This window comes from Cygnus atratus, chromosome 3 (assembly GCF_013377495.2).
Source record: "Cygnus atratus isolate AKBS03 ecotype Queensland, Australia chromosome 3, CAtr_DNAZoo_HiC_assembly, whole genome shotgun sequence".
Lineage (NCBI taxonomy): Eukaryota > Metazoa > Chordata > Aves > Anseriformes > Anatidae > Cygnus > Cygnus atratus.
Window position 1 is genome coordinate 26044081 of NC_066364.1, and position 17515 is coordinate 26061595.

General features: G+C 38.7%; 1 protein-coding gene across 1 annotated transcript in view; it reads right to left on the minus strand.

Annotated features, from left to right (window-relative positions):
- The window catches only part of HMGCLL1 (3-hydroxymethyl-3-methylglutaryl-CoA lyase like 1), an 81080-nt gene extending 70858 nt beyond the window's left edge, over positions 1-10222 (minus strand). The window contains exon 1 of the mRNA XM_035543021.1: positions 10118-10222. Coding sequence (XP_035398914.1) covers positions 10118-10222 — 105 coding nt within the window. The remainder of the gene's footprint in view (positions 1-10117) is intronic.
- Between the last annotated feature and the right edge of the window lie 7293 nt (positions 10223-17515).

Consider the following 17515-nt stretch of genomic DNA (forward strand, 5'->3'; position numbering starts at 1 on the left):
AGACATGAGACAATTCTCAGTCACCACTAGATTCCTCTCCATGTAGCCAACAACCAGCTGGCTTAGTAGCTAGACTTTCCATCTTCTTCATACCATTCAGGCAAAAGGGTCAAGCAGCTTGCCTATCCTCTCTCTTGTCTTTCCCAATAAATTCTTCATGTAAGCTGTTTTGCTTTATATGAAGCCAACATATAGTTCAACTCCAATTATGTTTCCAAGCTTTTAAAAATTCAGCTGTGATCAGCTATGGATTCCGTTAAATCTTCCTCTTAATCCCAGTGTTCCACATGATATACCTTCATCACTTAGCTTGTTCCCCCATTTCTCACATACTAACACCTCTATTTAATCTCATCTTAACTACTTGCATTAAAAGTAAACCCTAAAGCCACATACAGTTCCTTTCCAGATGCTGCTGTTGAATTATTTCCCTATGGGTTTCACCTAACATTCCACCAATGTCCTCTGGCGCTTCAGTCCACATCTCATGCATTCAGAGCCTTTAAACTTTTTTTTTCCAAGAAACTCATAAACTAACACCTTTATTCCCATACAAAACAGCTAACATCTGTGGACAAAAAAAAAAAAAAAAAAAAAACAGCCAGAGAAGAAATGTCTACCCAGCATACCCAGCACAGCTTTTCACCGATACAACATTTGCAAGTTTTGCTTGTAATAATTTTTTTTTTTTTTTGTCTTAAGATCTGTTGAGGAGCACTCTTTTAAGTATATTTAATCCAAATAATAAATTCAAATGAAACATAACAATCAGAGTAAATTTCATTCATTTACTCTAAACCACAAGATCAATCTGTTTAACAAGGGAATTATCTTTAATAAGAAATAGTATTAGCTACAGCAATGTTCTGACAGAAAGTATAATTACCTTATCACCTGCAGCTTCTTCTTCACATTCTAGTTTTGTTCCAAATAACGATCAAAGTCTTCACTGTCTATTATGTTTAACCCAGTGAAAGTCTGGAACGTTGGTTACTTGCAACTCTAAAACCCTATGTTTAAAAAAGCAACTCTTAAAATTATCCCTGAAAGCACTGTCCTGAAATATAAATCATGCATTTATCAGTTTTCTGACTCCTCTGGAGTGAGAGATTGATTAAAAGATCAGAAAGCCAGAAAAATAAAGTCCGTATCTGATTCATAATCTCATATTTAATAAACTCTTTGTTCATTACAACTTACATCCCTATCAACCCATTAGAAAGTTTAAAAAAAAACATTTATCTCAACTCCACCACTTAGTTTTCAAGTTTGCACACCGCTTTGACATTTCTGCCCCAGGAGGTCTATACAAGTGTAAACCACTAATACAGCAGCCATAAAATATTTCTCCTTTGCTGAAAAGCTAAAATGCTGCATTAGCTTTACTGGTATTTATCACAGTTTGAAAGCCTGATTTTGATCATGGAGCTATAGGTTTCATATTACATGCTCTTATCTCAGAAATTCCAAATCAGCCAATAAAGCAACTTTTCTAAGAGTTCAATATCCTGCTGAGTTCTTCCATGTGATAGAAGATAGATGGCTTAGATAGCTAAAGGGAACCTTCCCCTATGAATTTGTGTCTGGCAGCTTTTCTTTCTCATTCTTAAAAATAGTATTTTTCTGTTCCAGTATTTTCCGAAGATCAGTTAGTTGATGAGCCTTACTTTTCACAAATAATTGAGTGCGTGGTCCTTGATTGTGTAGTGAGTGCACCAAGGTCCACATATGCATTGTGATGTGTACTAGCACACGTTGTGGTACACATTCCCCAGCAAGTTCACAATACCACACACCATCTTTAATATACATTTTCTTTTTCATACTTCATGTATCTTTTTAAATATACATGTGGGGAAAAAGAAGAATGTTAAAGCAAATAGTTCATCTTTGTTAAATGAATGAGGGAGCTAAACAATAGAAGAGAATTCAACACAGCCTGAAGTATTAAATAACTACTTCTCTGAAGTCCCCCACAGTTTCTTTTAACATAACTCCTTCCACATTTGACACACATCAAAGGATATCAATAACCTTCAATTCCTAAAATTTCAGAGAATCATCGCCTTAGTTAAATACCTCAAATATTTATGCTGCGAAACTGCAGAGGGTGACAAAAACTTATTTCAGCTTTATCTCTGGACACTACCTACACTGCACTGGTTTCTCCCTGCATGATATTCACATGGAAACTGCAATTCAAGCACACACTTTCATAAACAAGTCAATCTTTCATTCCAGACGCTGCAACCTTCTTACTCCGAAACAAAAAAAAAGCATTAAAACTGAGAGCAAATAAATATAACTGCATTCCACCTTTAAGCCAACTCTAAGGGAGAAAAAACAATTTGTTGATCCAAGCCACCAAAGAGACTGCTGTTACTACTATTTATTAGTCACCTCATCAAACATTTCAAAGATTCAAAATCTGATTAGTTAGGCACAGTGAATATTTTGCTTTAGAAAAGCTTCTATGACCAACTGGTCGTTCTTATAAGTAGTCCGATAAGGCAACTTTTGAGATTTTCTTACCCAAACTAGAGTAACTATGAAACGAGAAGAGACACAACTTGTAAATTAAAGTGTTACTAAGATTAAAACCTGAGCTAATGATAACATTCCCATTTATTTCAGTAGGAAATAAATTTGAATCTACTTGAGCTTAGGCAAGTCACTTAGACTCATCCCCAGCCAAGGCAAGTAGAAAATGAATTAAGAAGAATGATCTCAAGTTGCATGAATTCTAGAATGATGACTTGACACATGGGGTGTCTGAAATTAATCTCTCTCCTTGAGCTGGCAAGTGAGGAAATGAATATCACTGTGCCCATATGTAGTCTTTGAAGAAGGTGGAGGTGGGACAAGTCAAAAACAGGATCTCACCAAAAAACAGATGTAGGGGCTGAGTAGAAATTTCCTGTGTATTTTTTTAATTCCCAAATTTGTAGTGCAAGATCTGTAAAATCCTTTACAACATTTCCAGCTACATTATGAAGTTCTAAACCCACATAATAATCCCCATACAGCATAAATCTGTACCAACTAAAAGGTTTCTGTTATCTTTCCACTATTCACGATCCAATGGCACAAAGAAAAAAAAAAGTCAGTGACCCCACTTGGGTCAAACCTACCCTTTATTATCATCCTTTTAATGTCTAACATCCTGTTTGGCACCTTTAGAAAACTGACTACTTAGCCTTTTCAGATTTTGCACTCTTTACCCACCAATATTCTTGAGCTGCTACACCACAGCATGAAGAATATCTGGCTGAAAAAAAAAATCGGGATGAGTCTACCAACTCTGTCTTCTAAAGGAGAAATTCCTCTTGACTTCAAAGGAAATTTTGGAAAGAATTCAGCAATGAACTCTCTCTACTCCTGTTAAATGCAGTGGGAATGTGTTGTGTTTTTTATTTACTACCTTCAGTATCAGCATGTGTCAGATGTTATTTACCATCTCAAAAGTCATCAACAAATGATATAGCATTCTGATATGTACTTTATAGTTGATAATTTAACTCTAAATTGCTCTCTATTTTTAGTAATCATTTTTACTTTATTCTCGTATTTATATTTATTGCTTGAATAGCATTGTATGCTTTGCATCTTATCACCATTAAGCAAGTAAATGATGCTTGGGAATGCATGGGAATGTGCAACAAAAGAAAAAAGTCTCATTCTTGGGATGTATTAGTCAAGAAAAAGATCTATCTACTGAGTTCTGTATTGACAAGGTCTCTATATGTACAGGAATCTGCAGGGCTGGAATTTCAAAGTCTTTTAGTGATCAGTTATTTAAAGTACAGGAAAGACAATGTTAAGTCAGAATACTTTGGAAGTTCTATATGAAAACACAGAAAGAGGTAAGAACAGTGGGTAAAAGCACAGAGAGAGAGAAGAACAAAAAAGAATGCAAGATATTTGCCCCTTCCAATTAAAATGCCTTCTCTATATTGAATTCTTTAAGTATCTTTAAAAGATGTCATCCTTCTAAAAAATCAGGCAACAAGAATTCTGTAATATAAAGGTCAGGACCTCTAGTTTCATTTTTCACACTTGAAAATACACTTGCTATGCAATTTTCAATGTATTGAAACAACCTGAAAGGAAATTACGATCTATTTATTGTATACTGTATTTGTCATAATGTTTGCAGTATCTTTGACAGAAAATTTTTGTAATTCTTAAACTAAACAGGCTAAATAAAAAATTAAAATAACCTAAGTGGTTATTTAAGAAGAACCTGCAAATGTGAATTTGTTCCTGGAATACATAATTGCATGGAGATAAAAGAACACAAAATGTAGTATGTTTCAAATCAGTCAGTTGGAGGCGTAGCTTAAAGATTCAAGTAAGACAGACATGCCTTTTATGCAGGTAGCATAATACCAGACACCTCATTTTTTATGCTGTAATTTCAATCAAGAATCAACTGTTGAACACAAAATGTAGTAAAGACAAATACACATAAGCTTGTTGAATGGCCTGTGGTTTTCATCACATTATTCTTGAATTACTTTAAAAGTAAATTTGAGAGGTTTCTACCATATGGTTAAAAACATGATTGTATATTGCAAAATCCAAACTACCACATTAAAACTGCAAAAGTAAGACAATTCCATCTACCTCTTGATCCAACACTGTGAGGCAGTGTGGAGATGAGAGAATGTTCCATCCCTGGAGGTGTTCAAGGCCAGGCTTTGGATGAGGCTTTGAGCAATCTGGTGGGAGGTGTCCCTGCCCATGGCAGGGGGGTTGGAACTGGGTGATCTTTAAGGTCCCTTCCAACCCAAACCATTCTATGATTCTATGATCTGAATCATAGAATCAGTGTGTTTTAGGTCTGGGTCACTAAAAATAATTTGGTAATTAAAAATAATTGTGACCTAGGCACTGAAACACAAGATAGGTATGTAATTTAGAGGACCTCAGCTTTTGTCCATTGTTATACGTATTTATACGTTTGGTGCAAAGAGTTTATGTTCCTCTGGAGTTATAAAACTGACAATAATGTACACTGTGCTTTCCAGTGATAACTTACTGAACTATTAATAATTCTGTGTATTGCATCCTACATAACAGCCTAAATCTGTGAAAAAAATCCTACAGGATCACATAGTCCACATCAGCATCATTTAGATAGATTTATGCCTCCTAGAGTCACAACCACATCCAGCAGAGCAACAGACCAGAGATTTATTTTTCACTCATTTTTGCTTTGCATTTAGTAGATATAGGCAGCTCTCACCAAAGCAGATAAATCCTAATATACTCCTAATATACCACACCTTTCAGTACACCTAGCCAGTTGCACATTAAAACACAACTGTCCCATAGAAAGATGCCTATTACTTAGCTATATTTAGCCATTACCCTCTTGCAGAGTAGAATAGGATGCACTGTTTCAAAGTGACAGAAGATGAATATTCACACTGAAGTTGACATTCTGACCTTAACTAATCCTATTTTTCCAAAGTATTGTAAGCCATGTTATGTAATAAAAAAATGGACTTGTAATTGCTTCTATTTCAAAAATCATTTAAATGTTTGTTCCTATAGTCCTTGTTATATAAGCTTTAAACTCTCTTGGGAATCCACTCACTTTTGCTACTATGGACGTCACATCATTGCTGTCGTGGCTGTGATGTGTAAACCACACAGCTGTCCACACATTAACTTTACGGGCAGCATATGCGTGTAAGTATGACTTGGATGACCTAAAAGAGGACTGTTTTCCTGTATATGTGAATAATTTTGTATAAATTGCAGCAGCACTGAATTAGATACAGACTACGGAGAGGATGGTCAGACAGTGGAACAGGCTCTCCAGGGTAGCAGCACGTCACTGAGACTGAACAAGAAGCATTTGGACAACACTCTCAGACACATGGTCTGATTTTTTGGGTGGTCCTCTGGGGACCAAGGAGTTGGACTTGATGATTCTTGTGGGTCCCTTCCAACTCAGATATTCTATGACTCTATATAACCCTATTTCTATGCCTACATTATAAAGGTCATTCACCCTGTTACTTTGGTAAGAAAGTTATTACAGTATGCCTCTACTTGATTCTTTAGCTTTTAAGAATTTCTTAAGAATTTTGACTCTGTATTTAATATGCAGGCAAAGTATGCATTTGTGTGTGTGGCAGCATATTCCTCTACTTTAAGCAGCTCTTCCCTCTTGTCTCCCTGCCTGCCCATCCCCTAGGTGTTAACAGTAGATATCAAACAAACCAAAGTCATTTAGCATTGCATCTGCATTTTCCTGACCATTCCATTGGTGCAAGACCTGAGCTGCTCTAGCTGGAAGCCAGTTTCTCCATCATGACTAACCAAAATTGAACAAGCCTCAGAAACAGTCTTCTGCAATGGCATTAACATTGCCCTGTTTGATTGGAAATACCTTATCTGATATATCCTAGGATTTCATTTGTTTTTTTAACAGCTGTATTGCATTGGCAGCTCACAGTCCTCCCATGATGTGTTAGTATTCCATGCCTCTTCTCTTCAGTCATTTCTAACTAATAATCTCATGGTTTATAGTTAAAAGCAGAAGTTTGTGTTATTAGTCTCAAAATATCTAAACATTTTGTAGTCCTGAATTTCATCCCAGTCTTTTACACCACTTCTTCAGCCATCCAGTTCTTCCCTGCTCTGTCCTTATGCTGTTTCCTCAGCATATTCCCAATGCATTAAAATTCCATTTTAACCTATGTTAAAATAAAACATTACATCTGTAGGATGAGACCAACATTGGTTCTCTCAGAGCATTTCTCCTTCTTGCCAGAAGGCTTCCACTAAGGTAGAGGGCAACCAGCAGCAGCAGATCAACAGCCACCAGCCTTCCTCCCTGCTGTTCAGCCCAAGGTTTTTGTACAAAAGAGAACACAAAGCACATTACAAATTCCATTCAAGCGCCACGAGTCACTGCCAGTAACAATCTTGGTCACTGTGGAAATATCCATAATACTGCAACAAAATCCACTGCCACCTCATTTCTAAGTAGATCCTTGACCATTTTTGCAGTTCTGATATAAATACATGTGTTTAACAAACTCTCATGTAGCAGAGTATTCCTGAAGTTGCTTAAAAGCGTTCTCAACAGTGTTAGCAGCTATCACTGCTCTTAGTAAAACTTACCTATTAACAAAACATTTACACCATAACACTAAGAAAATGAACCAAAACTATGATTCTCTTGTATAAAATGTATGATAGCATTTTTTTCTGAAGAAAACAAGATTAAGAAATGAAGAACATGGAATAATGTAAAGCAACAAGAATGTGGTGTCCCATTGACTAAGTCAAGTGTGTGATAGTTTATCTACGCAATATGGAATATTTTAAATATAAGTGAAACGGATGATAGCAAATTACATTAACAGATATTGGTAAATTCTACTTACTGTCTATCTAGCCTTTAGCCCAATTACCTTTTTCTTTTCACTTTTCCTTTTCAATAACTTTGCTCTCCAAGCAACCCTATGTTTTAAAGTGAAATATAGTTGTAAAAATACTACAAAATTACCATCTGAATGAAACAGAAAAATTAAGGGAAAACAAAGACTAAGGTATCCCACTACTCGCTCTAGGACTTACTACTTCACCTCAGATACTGCTCCAGGTGATTTAAAAGACCTTTACAAATTAGTCAGAAGAGTATATAACCAAATTTATACGTATTTTTTACTTTGTGTTTAAAGAAAAATCCTGAAAAACTCCTGAAAATTTTAAACATAAAAAAAAAAACAACTCTGTATTTTCATCTGACATGAAAGCACTAACTTTTTCCTTGGAAACTGTTCTTACATCTTCTCCTATTTTATTTCTTGGTGTACCCACATAATTGTGATTACAAATCTGTCTCACATACACTGAACAAAATTAAAAAAAAAAAAAACTCTTTCTAGATGTCAATTCAGCTACTATAGTTTCTGCATCACATAAAGAACATCTTTTTTCTTGAACAGGATTACTACAGAATGCACTCAAGCATGAAGAAAACTTTTACACTTTGTTTCAGTGAAACAATCCATGTGAGAAAAAATGGAAATTTGGACAGATTCATGTAAGGTAAAGAAAATTACCAAATTTACCTAATAAAAATCAAACGAAGATGATACAGAAGCAAATATTTGAACATTAATAGTAACCAACTTGTCAGGGGGCTCAGTAGACTGTGCACGTTGTAGTCACATCAATGTGCTCAGGGAGGATGAGGAGCTAATTCTCACGTTTGCTACCATTCACTTGAGGAAGACATTTTTCTGTATCTTCAGAGGAAGAAAAATGGTGATGAGAATGAAAGAAAACATAGTCTCTAAACAGCACTGCAGAAATGAAACAGAATTTACAGGCATCCATTAAAATAAAGAAATCAACCATTTTTTCTTGATCTATGCTCTTCTGGGAAGATACTAATGCTTGTTTTTTATTTCAAACCCCTAATTTTTTACAATAATCCTAAACTGTTCATGTGTTTTGTTTGACAGGGGGCAAAGACTGATGCAATGAAGTAGCAAATCAGGATATTTTGAAGGAACTTTTTCAAAATGTTCTCATCTTTTGAAAGAAAATGACGCACCAAAATGTAGCAAGGGCACATAAAGAGGATTGTGCTTTGTTTCATGCCAAATACATATATATATATATATATATCTTTCATTCTGTTTTGCTGTTAGAAGAAAACATTTTTCCACTTATACAGAAACAGTTGGAAGGATTATGTCTAAAGTTTTCCCCAAAATTCACTGCTGGATAGACACTATACTCATGGAATTGTAACAGCTGGAAGTTGTATGGAGCTTACCTACGTAAAGTTCTGTGCTCACAACAGTATTTTCTATGGCTTGGCAAAGCTTCTAGCTACATCTCCCATAAGCATTGCTTTGGGTATTCCACATGAGCAGCTTTGAGATATCAACCCTAGATCATCTGAAGCAAAATTATAATGCAGTGTTGCTAGCTTTCATGTCACTGAGAACACTTTATTTTGCATGATCTTCCCACCTCTGAAGTTATGTTGCTACCTAGTATTTTCATGTCAGTTCCAGATGGTGGACAAAAATTGAAGATGTGCTCTTGGTATATCTGAAGCATATGGAAAACAGAAGAAAGATGTAATGAACAACAAATGCATTTTACATGATTTTTAAAGCAATTTTGTTCTAGGTCTGGCTCGTGCTTTTTATTGTTTGGATTAGTTACTGATTACTGGGGTTAGACTTGGAATGAATGATCAGGCACAATATGCTTTATCAATACATGGGTTGCTATAGCAAAGACAATGTCATGTTCAAAATTTCCTACTTTGAGTACTTTGTATTGACATCTCCCCTCAACATCTTTCTAGATTTATCCAGCCTCTTCCACTACAGGTAGCTTTCCCCTTCCTTCATTTCTTCCCTTCCAAAGCTGTGATGAGCAGAGTCATGCCCTATGGCGTTTGTTTGGCCACCTGCCTAGGTGTCTCCTCATCCCATGTCCTTTTCCACCCCCCAGTACCTCCACCACTCCCCACACCTACTCAGAGGCGATGTAGGATGATGATCCCCTACCTCTGCTCTCCCTCCACAAGCCCACCACTACCAGGAGCTCAGTGGGCCACGAGAGGGTAAAATTGTTCCAGACGCGTTGGCAGCTCCAGCTCCGCACCCTTTTGGCAGCAGCCCTGCAGACCCCAAGGTCAGTGCAGGAGGAGGGCTGGAGGTGCTCCAGCAGAGGGGCCCCCCTTCACTATGGGGCACGCTTTAAAGGCCCAGGGGTGCAGGCAGCAGCTCGGGGGCTCTGCAGGATGCTCAACTTGACTCGAGCTTGAGAAACACGAGCTCAGGGCAGCAGTGACCATAGCGCGGCTCGCCGACATCTTGGTCACCCTACAATGTCACAGCTGCTCCGCTGGTCCCACAGGGGGTTATAACGGGGGGGGGCAGAGGGGGGGCACACACGAGTGGCTTTCTATTTAACGCTTCCTCACCCCTATCCCCGTCTCCCCTCGCTGCGACCCCCGCCCGGCCGGCCACTGCGGCCGCTCCCCTGCCTCCCCCTGGCGGCCGCCGCGCCGCCCCCGGCCGCCCCCCTCCCACCCTTTCACCCACCCCCAGGCTCGGGGCGGTACCTGCCCGGGCTGCGGCGGGGGGACCGGCTCCCCGATCCACGGCTGCTCCTTGAGGAGGTGCTGGTAGCTGAGGCAGTGCTTCAGCGCCGACGGCACCGTGCCCATGGCGGGGCGGCCGGCCGCAAGGTCAACCGCAGCCGGCTGCGGCCCGGCCCCGAGCAGCGGCGCCTGCGAATGGCGGAGGGCGGGAGCCCGCACCCCCGCCGCGCCCCCACCCGCGGCCGCTGCGGCAACCGCCGCCTCTGCCGGCCGCCAGCCGCCACCCTCGGCCTCTCCTCACCTGAGGAGCTCGGCTGGCGCCGCGGCTGCCCGGCGTTGCGGGGAGGGAACCGCTGAGGAGACTTGGGGACCCCGCGGGGGAGGCTGCGGGGAGCAAGTGTGGGGGCACCCGATCCCCCGGGAGTGCGCGCAGCCTGAGGAAATGGAGCCCAGCCTGGGCTCTGCCTGCTTTCCGCAGGGCCAAGGAAAGGAACAGGGCTGCTGGGAGGGATCGTGGGGCTGTGCAAGGCGTTTGGGATAAAACCTGGCCCTCCCGGGATAAAACCTGGACCCTCAGTCGGTCGTGGGTCAGCAGGTCTTCGTCGAGGCTTTCTGTGCACGGTGGTTTGGGTGGCAGAAACTCGGAGCGAACGCAATACTGTTCACGTTTTAACATGTCTCAGAAGCAGCAGGTTGTATTTTGTCATCTTCGGACTCAGTGTGTCAGCCAACTTTCCAGGCTACTCTCAAGTGAAACACCGTATGCACTGGAAGTTGTTTCTGGATTGATTCATTTTCTGGGGTATCAGTGAGTTCTTGATTTCACCAAACCTTTCCGTCTGTCATTTTCTGCAAGATTACCAGATTTACAGCCAAGTCCCTGTTTCCATCCTTTACTGAGAGGCATGATGCACTTGAAGCACTGCCTTTTGTAGCTGTATTGCATTCCGAGCTTGCTCGTCTGCACATCAAAACCCTTCCCTGTTTTTGTTCCCATTGTAAACCAAACCTGGATAGCATTTGAAGGGCTGGGAAGTTTTTGTCCTTCAAGCATCATCATAGCTCTAAAGAAATGAAATATTTAAAATACAATTTTTAAATGTATTTTGAAATGGCACTAGTGGGCATCTCTAGTATAATTTCAAATCTGGCCACAGGAAAGTGACGAGGTGTTTCTCTACTGATTGAGATCTGACGTAGTTACTCTCTTTTCTCTCTTCTTCTGGAAAAAAAAAATGTGTCTCCAGAATTCTTATATTTTCACAGTCCAAAATTCCACTAATTACCCATTACGTGATGACTCTGGGTCTTGTTACCTGTAAAGCTGGGGATAAAATATACCGTAAAATATGGCCATAAAATCAATTCTTTTTCTTTTGTGTCCCTGTGACAGACAGTTGATTTATGGTGTGGTAGGTGTGAATAGGAAAACATTGTATCGATGTAAATTTTTTTTCATCGTCTATGCATTTCTTGGCAACTTGGAAATAGGATGAAAAGTGCAGTCATGTGAGGAAGGAGTACGCTTGTGTCTCCAACCTACCTGACCCTGCCTCTTCTCAAGATACTCCAGTACTGAAATCAAACTTCTTATTCCCTTTAATCATCTTTCTCACAAATGCCGCTGAAATTAGCATCATGATAAGACTCATTATAAGCAAGTCATACTTAGCCATCAAACTGCTACCTTCTCCAAATTAAATCCCTCTCATATCCCTGCTCCTTTGTCTGTCCCTGCTGGTATTAGCATAACCAAACATACTGCAGGATTTGAATGTTGTTCTTGCAGGGCTTAAGCCTTCAATGTGCTCTGCCATGCTAAGTCCCCTGTCAACATTTTCTGACACATATCTCTTTTCAGACTCAGATTGCCACCAAGTATGCTGAAAAGGAGCACCTTTAGCTGAAATCCCAGTGTTGTTGAGCAGAGAAGGAAAATATAACAGTGATACATTACAAGGTAATACCAAATAAACAGTTTCTCATTGTTGGGTGTTCTGTGCGTGGTTTTTGTGTGTGTGTGTGTGTGTGTGGTTTTTTTTTTGTATGTGTGTGTGTTTGTGTGTGTGTGTGCGGATTTTTTTCTATTGTACCTCTAATTCTCCCTGAATCTTTTTCTGTTTTTTTTTTTTTTTTTTCCATCCTTGGCAATTCGGCACTGAATTTTTTGAGTGCTTCTAATTATACGTAGGCAGTTGCCTCAAAATCAAGAGACATACTTGTGTGAGTACAATACTCATCTGAAACTCCCTGTTTCTTGGGAGAAGGGTGTGATGATTTATCTGTTGAAAAAGCACTGTGTTAAAAGCTGTAGAACTACAGCAAATTGTTATTTCTGAACAAGAGTCACGTGGAACAGCACAATGTGAAAGTAGCTCTGACCAGAGTGTGTCTTAAGCAGGCATAATCATGCTGATGCTGTTCTTTAGTTGCAGAGGCTAAAAAAACTTATTGCACCCTATTTTATGAGTCAACCTGAAGGTAATTATGGTACCATATGCTGCTTAACCTTGTCTAGCTTCAATGGTAGTACCAGCATTTTTTGCAAAATCATGTGAAGAATAATGGAGACTTCTGGCAGATCTGGCTGTAAGAGCACATGGGCCTCTCGTGGTCTGGACCTTTATATGCCCTGTGCTGTTCCTTATTTTGATTCTGCATATTTTTTGTTCAACAATGGCATTTTGGAACAACTTCACTTTACTAGAACACATGGAAGGACTCAGATGTGTTTAGTGCTACATCAGGATAGTGAATAGAAATCGCACATGACTGTCTTTTGGCTTTCCATCTGTCTCTTAAAACTATTTATCATTCTGATACTCCTCTGAATCTATCATTGTCATTGGCTCACTGTATTTTGGTTAAAGGTTTTAAAATGTTTATTGAAAGGAATGCTTTTCACTAAAATAAATAATCTCTCAAAGAAATGCCACCAAGTCTACCAGATGGGAAGAAAAGGCACATTTGTGTAAAACACAGAGAAACTTCAAATATTACCATAAGAGATGTTTCTGTACTGCTTATTGTTCCCATGCAATTACACAGGTAGCTGGCAGCCAGATCATTAGAAGTGGAAACTTCAAACTGTTGGATTTCCTGCAGTGTGACACAAACCCTTGGCCAAGAGAGGCATGGTAAAAATAGGTCGATCATTTACAAGCATCTAAAAGAAAATAAGAAAGTTGTTTAGAGAGTGATTTGATGACAGCAAGAAGGACAGAATCAGAAGCAAGGGAGCTATTCATACCGCTGATAATCATAAGTGCCAAACTGGCAAGCAGCCAAGGTGCCTACTAGGCAGGGATCAAAGACACATATGGTGAGTCTCAAACAACAAATAAGCCATAGAGTTTTGGCAAGCATTGCAGGCATAATATGCTCCAGCCTTGACGGAGAAGATGAGGGCTAAAGAAAAAACAACTGAGCTACCAATAGTGGATGATACCTCAGGGAAAGCAAAGCTTTCACCATTTCAGTTTTATTGGAGAAAAATGCAGATAACTTCTCACATATGGTAGGTCTGGTTGATCTAATTTGATGGGAAGTGTAACACGATGTTAAAAAAGATTCTTTACAGTTGTGACAGTAAATCAGTGTTCCATTAGCAGCGGCATCATTCAGAGACAGCATTCTTCAGAGAGGTAGTAATAGATTTACTTTGCCAAAGTAAGGCTGCACCCCAGGTGATAGACACCTGGCATTTGAAACAGACATAATCAGGAAGTCCAAGTTACATCTTGCCAGATGTTCAATCCTATTCTTTTCTATCCTTTCCCTAATTCAATCAGATAGCAGTGTTTTTGCCAACTAGGTCACAGTGTAAAACACGCAAACGACGACAACAAAATTAATTTTATTCTAGTACTACTAAGCAGTATTAAATAAAAGGGAAATTCTGTGACCTTAGACCTAGTTTCATAATCACAGAAGTTGTTCATCTATACACAGAATCACAAAAGAAAGGACTTGTACTGTAAGCTATGTTATTTTGTATTTGTGAAGGACACTGCCTTTGACATTGGTAAGAATGGTACTCTGCAGCCTTTTGGGTGCTCTCCAAAGTGCCAGCTTTACATAGGTAAATGTAATTGTTATGAAGCTTATAAAAAAAAAATGTGGCAGAAACTATTTATGGGTTACATTTTCCATTTGAGATATTTCTGTAAATGGAAACCAAATATGCCTTTTGTCTGACTCCATCTTTTAGGCTGTAAGTTCTTCATCTTAGTGGCTTGACCTACTACTCAGCATTATCAGGAGAAACAACGAGCCAATTCCTGAATGGATTTCAAGGTGCTATTATAATATTTAAGAATATATTTCCTTTTCAGAGCAAGTATTTTGCCTACCCTTATGTAGACTACATTTCCATCTCTGTTTTTCACATAAATGCAGCTGGTATCTCCCTCTCCACCCAGTCTTTTCTGCCAATAAATACTGATGTTATTATTTTTTTTATATGGCATATAAGATGGAATAGGCAGTAACCTCTGATTTCCTTCCTCCCTTTATGCTATTAAGAGCCAAAAAAACAGTATTGGTTGTCTGTGGGGCCAGTTTTTTTGTTCTTCCAGTAAGCATCCCCTTTACATCACTTGGTACAAAGAGAAACTTTAAGTCATCCTTAAGAACTATTCACTGACTGATGATGGAGATGCTGGGATGACTTTTATGCTAGATCCATTTCTTCACAAGTACAGAGCATTTATTAGAGTAGAGTCAAAATAAGGCAAAATAATCACCTGGCAAGTGTACCTGCACTGCTTTCTGGGGATAGTGCTTTCCAACAAGGAAAAAAAAATTAAAGATGCGACTTTTCTGTTTTCTCATAGGCAACAATTATATTTTAAATATTTATTTTAGGAACAAATTAACCATATTCTACTGTATGCATATATATCTACTGACTATCAAGACCCACGGGTAACTACTCAGATGTAGATAGCTGCATTAGCTACATTTTCTTAAATAATTCCCAATCCAGATAACATTATTAAGTCCATTACATTGTCACTTCATTCAGCTCAATACCTGGTTTCTACTTTGTGCAGACAGGGAAAGTCTAAAACCAGAATACCTCGTAAACATGTTGCTGGCTTCAGAGGAAGTGTCACCATGGAAGATAAAAGTGGATTGAACTTACAGCAGGATGATGTCTACAAAATTAAATTGTCTGTGTCAGATTTTGTGATTTTGGTAAGAGATGGATAGAGGGGGTTTTTTTGTGTTTTTTTTTTTGTTTGTTTTATGTGTAGTAAATTGTGATGGTTATTTGGAAACAACATGCACAAGTTTATCATCCTAGTTTTTGTCAACATCCTGCTAGGGAAAGGTGCAAATGAAATGCAAATAGGTATGCAATCTGTAAATAGGGGTATATAATCTCATTGTATACTGCGAAAGATATGGTGCCAAACTTGATCCATTAAAGGTTGAGTGGTAATAGCTTTGAGGCAGGTAGAAAAAAGAGATAAGTAAACAGTGTGTCCCTCCTGCAGGCTATCAGAGCTGGTTACAGTTTTAGTATTAAGGGGAGGGAAGACAAGATGGAGTAGGACAGGAGTGTTTCTGGGAAGCCCAGATAGTCCAAGGAACCAGGTACTTAGGCAATGAAACACAAGAGAAATAGAGATTGATGAGTTGCTAACTTGGTTGTTGGTTATTTTATTACAAACCGTAGGATCTAATATACTATTATCCATTATGCAACTTCTCTATTTCAAACTTTTCTAGCAAGTGACAATGAATTAATTAGGCACCATCCAATAACGCACAAATATATGTTGGCAATAAGAATCAAAAGTCATATTTCAGTATTCTTTTTAGTTTTATTCTTCTAATTGCTATGTTAATATACAAAAAAAATATTTTGTGAGCATACCCAGAATAACTATGTTTGATTTTTTTGTTTAGGCATTGGCCATATAACTGTCTTTAAAACTGGCTTGGTGTGCACTGTTTGCTATGTCCCCGGCATTACAGTGTTCCAGAGCATCAGTAAGGGTTTATATTCACAGAATCACAGAATCACAGAATCGTCTAGGTTGGAAGAGACCTCAAGATCATCTGTCCAACCTCTGTCCTAACACTAACAAGACCTCCACTAAACCATATCACTAAGGACTACATCTAAACGTCTTTTAAAGACCTCCAGGGATGGCGACTCAACCACTTCCCTGGGCAGTCCATTCCAACGCCTAACAACCCTTTCAGTAAAGAAGTTCTTCCTAATATCCAACCTAAACCTCCCCTGGCGCAACTTTAGCCCATTCCCCCTCGTCCTGTCACCAGGCACATGGGAGAATAGATCAACCCCCACCTCTCTACAGCCTCCTTTAAGGTACCTATAGAGAGCAATGAGGTCTCCCCTGAGCCTCCTCTTCTCCAGGCTAAACAACCCCAAAATTCTGGTACAGTGACTTGTCTGTTACTAGAGCTTTTCTATTTCTTCTCTGTCACCAACATTACTCAACCTAGGACTAAAAATACAAAAAAAAAAATAATCTGGCGCAGTACGAACTTGCCTCCTAATTTGTCATCCAAAAAGTAAGAAAGGCAGAGGTGTTACTGAACAGACAAACATTATCCTCCTAATGCAGATACAAAGACCAGAGTTTAGTGTGGTAGCTATATAAAACAGGAATCATTGATTCCAAGAGGATTAACGTAACATATTTTCAAAAACTTGAAATGTTCTAAACAACAATTACTGAAAAACACTGTGGAGGATGACAACTAAGTGGATCAATAAAATGGCTTTTCTGAAATCTAATGTCCAAAGCATGGTTTTATTTGCATATTTCATTAAAAACATATTCCAAAATCAGAGTAAGGAGAGTTACTCCATGAACCTTTATTTTTTTCCAGCTTTACTCAGAACTCTAGGAATGTATAAGAACTTAAGCTCTAGATATTAAATGTTGGAGATAAACTTTGCTATAACACAGACTAAAGGTGTACACTTAGCCTCAGGAACATTTTTTGTTGTTGTTTAGAGTGCTTAAAGACATGAACTTTCATTTGAAAATATAGCTGCTACCATCTACTGAATACATTTGTACATGTGTATAACAGGATATGTTTTGATATTATTTACTATTTTGATTTTTTAACTTTATGTTAATTCTGAATTTGCTAGGGTTCCAAAGCCTTTGTATTCTCAGTAAGTTTTCCAAGCATTCTTTGAAGATTTTTATTGCATTCTTAAGTTACTAATACATGCTCAGTTCTATTAACTCCACTTTAAATTACTTTCTCTCCAATTAAAATTACAGTGGTGGAAAAGACAGAAATAACACATCTTGTGTAGACATTTTCTGTTCCTTAGAGCAAAATTTTGCATGGTAAAAAGCATGCTTGCCAAGGTAGTCTCCTCGTGTTTAATATGGCAGTTTGGTATTTTTCAATTTACTTCAT